The sequence below is a fragment of the Nestor notabilis genome, unplaced genomic scaffold (genome assembly GCF_000696875.1).
Source record: "Nestor notabilis isolate BGI_N333 unplaced genomic scaffold, ASM69687v1 scaffold11095, whole genome shotgun sequence".
NCBI classification, from domain to species: domain Eukaryota; kingdom Metazoa; phylum Chordata; class Aves; order Psittaciformes; family Psittacidae; genus Nestor; species Nestor notabilis.
Window position 1 is genome coordinate 49,354 of NW_009927936.1, and position 7,134 is coordinate 56,487.

At 37.3% G+C, this 7,134-nt stretch overlaps 1 protein-coding gene across 1 annotated transcript in view; it reads left to right on the plus strand.

Annotated features, from left to right (window-relative positions):
• ARHGAP42 (Rho GTPase activating protein 42) overlaps nt 1-1,870 on the plus strand; it is a gene marked incomplete at its 5' end in the record, with an annotated part of 50,074 nt that extends 48,204 nt beyond the window's left edge. The window contains 2 exons of the mRNA XM_010014289.1: nt 961-1,040; nt 1,280-1,870. Of these exons, the coding sequence (XP_010012591.1) occupies nt 961-1,040; nt 1,280-1,368 (169 nt within the window). The remainder of the gene's footprint in view (nt 1-960; nt 1,041-1,279) is intronic.
• Nucleotides 1,871-7,134: the final 5,264 nt, after the last annotated feature.

Sequence of the window (7,134 nt, forward strand, 5' to 3'; positions counted from 1 at the left end):
GAATAATAGTGCTAGAAGCCATATCAAGACGTGACCTAATCAGTCCTTCTTCTCTAGGATAGAATAATTATATATCTAACTTTTATATATATCTGTGTAGTGCCTTCTTTTTTTTTCTTAATGAATTTTTAGTAATAGATATTCTTCGATTTGGGAATTCTCCAGTGCTTGGCACTTCCAGTGCTTCACTGTTCTAACCAATGGAGGGGTTTTCCAGCTACAGATTAGGAGACATAAACTTAGCTGTCTACATATAGGTGTTTTCATGTCAGGTATTATTTATTTCGTGAAAGGTTTCTCCACAGACAGTGAAACTTGGTGAGCCATTTGTTGCACTCAAGTAGGTGTCTGCCATAGTGGAAGCCAGGCCTGGGGTGTCTGTGGAGCTAGGCATGTAGTTTACTTATAGACATTTAAATTCAGGTGTCTGAAGCTGAAACCCACCCAAGACACTTAATTTGAATCTCCCGTGGTGCAATTTAAAGCTGTTTAAGTCCTTTTTGCAGACAGCGAGAAGAATGGATTGCTCCTTTTGTCTCATGTTTATCTTCAATGTATTATTTTCTTCTGTAGACAGATGAACTGTATTTCCTCACAAGTCACTTTAGAATGGTCTCCAAGCAGTCCATCACTTGCTTCAAGCAGTATGCTCAGTTCAGTATTCATTTGAATTACAACTTCAGCTAGAATGAAAGAATAATTTTAAAAATTATAAATCATAGTTTTGCTTAAAATTCTACGTATTGGTCTCTTTTCTGCAATAGCATGCTTGTTAACTCCAGTAAGCTTGGAGTTAATATCTGCTATGATTCTACTCCTCTGATGTTCTGTCTAACCAGTTATTACCATCCTGCATTTGTGCAAATGATCTCCCTTACACTTCCCAGGGTTTAATTTAATTTCTTTATGTGTTTCTCTTGTTACCTCATTTATTGCAAGCCTGCATTTTTTTTCTTTCAGACAAGCAAAAGCCATGTATTCCTGTAAGGCTGAGCATAGTCATGAGCTGTCTTTCCCACAGGGGGCAATATTTTCCAATGGTAAGATAAGTTTTACATCGTTTTTATTATGTAAAAACCCCCAGACATGTAAAAAAGTGAACTGTATCCACAAAATGAGAGTATAATTCCATTTTCAGTTCTCGGGTTTTGCACTGATTTTTTAATTTATTTCTTTTAAATAAATACTACCTAATAAATCTATGAACCATGTATAGGATCATTTAACAGTGTTAAGTAATTGTAAATACGTTTTATTTTGTCTGGCTGTTTTTTTGCAGTGTATCCATCAGTGGAACCAGGCTGGTTAAAAGCAACTTACGAAGGCAAAACAGGACTCGTTCCTGAGAATTATGTTGTCTTCCTCTAGTAATCTTTAGTGGACAGCAGTATCTTCATGGTATCCATGGTAACAAATAATAAGCACTATGATTTTTATCTGACACAGATATGGGATCAGCCCATTAGCTGAGTGGTATATTTCCTTCAGATACTGCAGCTGCAAGTTACACAGCTCCCTATCAACAGAACAGAATGTAATGAAGCAGTTAACAGTTTCTATACTGAAGACTGTACTCTGTTTAAATAACTTCCATTGTTTGCAAAAGGTTGTTCTGTTCTTCTTTTATGAGTAAGAAACACTACAGCAATAAAATCAAAAAACTTACTATTTAGCCGCAGACTTTCAGGTCCTAGGATGTTGCTCACAGAAGTGTGAAATTTAGAGGTGGTGCACTCTGCGACATTTTTTGCAATCTGTGGGTTTTTATTATGGAAAATTGTAATTTTTTCATAATGTAAGTAATGTTTCTATTGTGATCTGAATTCTCCCTTAGAAAACTTGATTCTAAAATGAGTCCTAATCATTTCAAATAAGAAATGAGTTTTCCCTAAATCAGAAATTTGAGCTTCTGTGAGTCACTGAAATTACAATATGGTATAGAATTTATATAGCTGATAATAAAATCAGTTTATATACTGCCTGAGCAGAAAATGCTCATTCAAAATGTGGTATTTTTAAGGAATGCTTCGTCCAAATACCTCTTAGGTTTATTTCCTTCTTTCTGTATTGGTGTAGATAATAACTTTTATTTCTATGATACCTGTCGTCTAGAAGATATTCTCATTGTTTTTCAGAATAACATTTGTAGAAAACAAGGAGATGCTGACTCTGGAGTGACTGGTAGTCATGTGGGTGAGCAGTGAAAAACAGCAGTATGTTTTGAAACCAGATAAACTGTAGCTGAGTCCTTTTTCAACTTGTTCCATTGCAAATAAGACAAATGGCCTATGAAGTATCTAATTTTATAAGCTATGAATGCTGAAAGCTCCATCTAACAATAAAAGTATTTAGTATTATATCTCCTGACTTCTGCTAAACTATTTGACAAAGATTTCTTCCCTTCCACAGAATAAAAAACTCAAACCAAAGTTTAAAAAAAAACAACAAACAAAACCATAAGCAGCTTTCTCAGTCACAAGCATCTTTCTTGCACATCTTGAGGGAAAACATGTACTGATACTTGGCTGCTTACCATGCCTAATTGAAAAGCAAGATAACTAAGTTCCATATTAGTAATTCTTCAGAATTAGTACTACAGAAAGAATTCACTGTTCATAGGCCTGTCTAGGCTTAGTGTCATAGACATATCAAAGCTTATTCTTCAGTAACAGAAATGAATGTATAAATCTTCTGTTGACTTCTAAGTTGTACACTGCTTCCAGAAAGTTTAAGGAAGAACTTCTGTTAGGGCTAAAAACATCAGTAATCTTTCTATAGTCATTTTCTTGTTCAAATCAGAAAATACCTTTTTCTTTTTTTTTCTTTTTTTTTTTTCTTTTTTTCTTTGCCAATGTAAACACATCGGAACCTTCTGTACTTGTATGTAATGTGTAATTTCTGTAGAGCATTTCTGTGTTGGAATTCAGGCTGGTGGCAAAAGCCTGCAGGATCCTTCTTCTCACTAAAGTGGTGATCAGGGAAGTAGAGAGAGGCTGGAAGAGCATCCTCCCAGGAATGGTCTTTGTGATTTTTTTTTCAGAGGGGGATTCTAGGGCAAGGCTAACTGCAGGCGGTTGAGGACAGACCCCTGAAATTAGTGACTGAGTGATTTGGGTTCTTTCTTCACGCTAAACAGTTTCATGAAGTCTGAAATCATGTTTCACTTCACCTTAAGACCAGACCATATTCCACGCATTGTGATGAAGGGTTGTTCCAGCCATTGTCACAGGTAGTGAAGGCAGACATGTGTGCTCATCTTATTTGCCCAGAGCAGATGTGAAAGGAAGTGAAGGTCTTTTCTCACCAGACTAAGACTTGCTTAGTCTTAAGGCAAGCCAAGTTTTCTTAGTGTAAGCTATGCCTGAAACTGCCATTGCCCTGAGATCATCGGCGTGGTTTTGGTTGTGCTATATTTCATAATCCAAAAGTTGGAGGCTGTCAAAAGGTTTGCCTCTGGTGACCTTCCCAGGAGAAGGCAAAAGGAGCAGAGAGGAAGGTAGAGCTTTGAGCACACGTCTCACCCAGGCAGAGAAATGTAGTGGTCTAGGGAAGACTCCCAACTTCTGTCTATTCCACCAGGGCCAGTGTCAAACTGACCTGCATTGAACATCGTCTTATGACCTCTTATATCTCCTGGGAGCAGTTTAAATGTTGTGAAATTCTTGAGGAATGGTGAAGTAGAAAATATTTTCTCTTGCATTGCTTTAGCCAGATCTAAAAAGCAGGGGGGGAAGCTAACCTTAGGTCATCTCATAGCCTGTATGTATTTCTGCCTACTCTCCAATACTGTATTTTGAAGCCAGCTGATCTGAGGACTCAAAGATGCCAAGTTCATTAAAAATTATGTAAAAATGCAGAGTTCAGTTACAGATTAAGTAGAGCCAGTACATGCTGAGGGAAAGGTTGTAGAAAGACCTGAAGGAATCCCTGTGAAGGTGTTTTGTATGTTCCCATGCATTCATCTCACGTTAGACACAAAATTCAATTGCAGAAGACAGCTTCATAAAGACTGGATCCCATTCATTCTGCTGCTTACAAAACATCTGTATTTTCCTCTGTAAGACTCTACACTGTTTCAGGCCCTTCTTCTGAACCAGCCGCGGTGATTACATAAATAATTTTGGAGTCGCTTAACTTTAAACTGATAAAGGTTATGCCTATTCTTAATTACAGTTAACCACTCACTCTCAATGAGCAGGATTTTCCTCTTTTTTTTGTATTTTATGGTTTTTCATTTCCTCTTTTCTGCAGTACATAACAAGCATTTTCTTTATAATCTCATTGCTGGGTGGTGGATGCCCCAGCTCTTCCAGTTGGAAAGTGAAAGCTCTTCACTTTCCAAGAGGGAGTTTATCTCTAGAAGAAGCTGTGCAATTAACTGGAAAGTTAAGTACTAGGTGCTCTAAGACTGAAATGGGGAGAGCACAGAACCAAAGCTTGTTTAGTGATGATACTCTCAGGCCTGACCAAAACTCTCTTCTGATAATTGCAAAGGAACAGAAATCTATATAACAGTTAAATGAAGATGCATTATCTTGATAGTGCCTTACCAGAAAATTAGGCAAGCTGAACTAAATTAGTTCTTAGTACTGATTTACTGGGGTTTATGAAAGTCAGATTCACTTTACCAGCAAAGGTTACACAATTTTTTAATTATTATTATCCTTCCTAAAAAGCTGCAACAGTTTTTGTCCAAGTATCGCTGTAGAACTCAAGGTAGATGACACGTTGTGATTGCTGTTTGTCCTGTGGAAGTAACGTCTGTACCCACAACTTATGTAATTAGCCATGTTTTTTCTTTCTTAAACCATTTGATGCATGTTGCAGCACAACATGAATCAAATTAATAGTGTGAAGGACTGATATATTGTATGATAAATATGTAAAGTATATTAATATTTTATATTCTCACTTTTTATTAATGATGATAAAGCTGAAAAAATATTTTTTGTGTAATCGCTGTGAGTTCAGTATTAAAATGTCCTTGCCATATTTTGGCATTTAGAGTTATATGTAACAAAACTCTTAAATTAAACCATACCTATCACTTACATCCCTAACTAATCTGTATAGTTCATTGTTCAATTATTTCTGTAAAAAAAAAAAAGATGCACAGATTTGCTGTCCAGAGCTATTCTATGATAGTAATAGTAACTTATTTTCCTTTCATATGTTTTCTGGTGCTAATCTCTATTCTTTGCCTGTAATTGGATTGAATTGTAATGTGCCTTTAGGAAAGACACGTTTGGAGAGGAAAAGTTGCAAAATTCAGAAGTTCAGAACAGTAATACGAAACAAAACCAAAAAAAGCATTGTATGGCAGCAATTCGACTTTTTGTTACTTTTCTCCACTGGTCTATTTTCTACATAATAAGATTGCATCAGAATAAATAATGAAACTAAAATGCATATTGTTCTTTGTAGTTCTTTTCCTGAGGCAGCAGTTAGTGCAATTTTGGATTGAGCAGCAAGAAGAGAAGTCCCAGTAGGGGATCACGTCCTCCAAACTGGGGTAGACCTTCTCCACTGATAGAAACTCTCAAAGCTCTAGTGAAGTGAAAGACAGACCTGTAACAATTTACAGTGAGGGTTTGCTGGCCAGAATCCCCCAGGAAGTAAATGGCATATTCTGTTAATGGGGTAATATATGACATGGCTTGGCATTACCCTTTCTTTCAGCAGAGTGCCCTATATAAATCAATCATCACATCATCTAGAGATATGCTATAGGCAATGTTCAGTCTCACTGCCTGTGGTCACACAGCCCCAACAGCTGCTGCTGCTGGATAGCTCTTCCCGTTACTGCTCATGCTAAAATCAGAGTGTTGATCGGGCTCTTTCAGTGCAATTTGGGAGGTCTGTTTTTTTGATAAGATTTTGCGTGGGCTTTGGGAGTTTGCTTCATTTTGTTTTAATACGGTGCTTGGTATCCAAACAGCTACTAATTCACTGTTGTAATTCAGTCACTGAAGATCATAGCATTGTTTTTCTTGTCCTGTATGTGGCAGTATTTAATAAGCCATTGGATTTCCCTTGTTAATTTTAAGTATGGAGAATGGTGCTGGTGTCTCAGCTGAAAGCTACTCTGCATCTGAGCTTTTTGCGAGTGTTTTACTGGCAATTATTGTTAAAGTTCTGGCTCTAAAGATAGCACCATTGATTTCAGCACTACAAGAGTTTCTGTTATAGCAAAGGGCGAAGCAGCTGAGCAGGGCACATGGATAGTTTCAGTTTTCAATCATATTTATGATAATTTTGGAGGTATTAGAGTTTATAGAGGTTACTTTAGATACTATATGGTATTTTAATAGGAAAGTATATGCAATCAATAACTATATATATTTAATAAAGTCCTACTAAATTATGTTATTGAACTCTCTGTTTATTTTGTAGTGTGGTTTCAATAATTATCTGCACTCTGTATATATCTACATGTAAATAACTGGCATGACATGCATAAGCTGACTTGCAGACATAATTCTATGTTGTTCTTTACACTGTATTTCCAGAATTTGAAAAAAAGAAGCCTGATTTTCAAAATAAAAACCTTTCTACACAAAGTGGTTTATTTAGTATTTTTAAATATGGGCTCTGATGCAGCCTGTTCTTTTTTTTCAAGTAATAACACTTTTGTTCTATTTTCCTGCATTTTTGAGTGGTGTTTCACCCATGAGGATGCTTTACATAGAGGACATTGCTCCTAACTGAGCAATTGGCATTTGTACAACTAATGAACAGTAGTATGTCATCTGCTGTCCCGGTCATATGGAACTCTCCAAAGATGTGGCTTTTGAGGAAGAGAAAATGACAGCTTTGGATGTTAGGTCACAAGCAGCACAAACCTGATATATCAAAACATGAGGTCTTTGCCTCTAAAAATGAGCGGGTGGGTGGCTCGCAGGGGAGGACTTCATGACCCGATTCCAACAGTGCTGCCTGTGAGGGGAACAACATGAGTGCAGTGGTTTCTCCAAGTTCCTTGCATCCCTTTCCCAGCGTTTCTCCAGGGCTTCTTGCCTCAGGGACCTGCAGCTTTCCAGGCCCTCAGGAAGGAGTTATTTCCATCGCTGGCTGTGCTGGAGGCAGGGGGAGCTGTGAGGTGGCCTTCTGCACCTTTCCCTTGAAGTCTCCAAA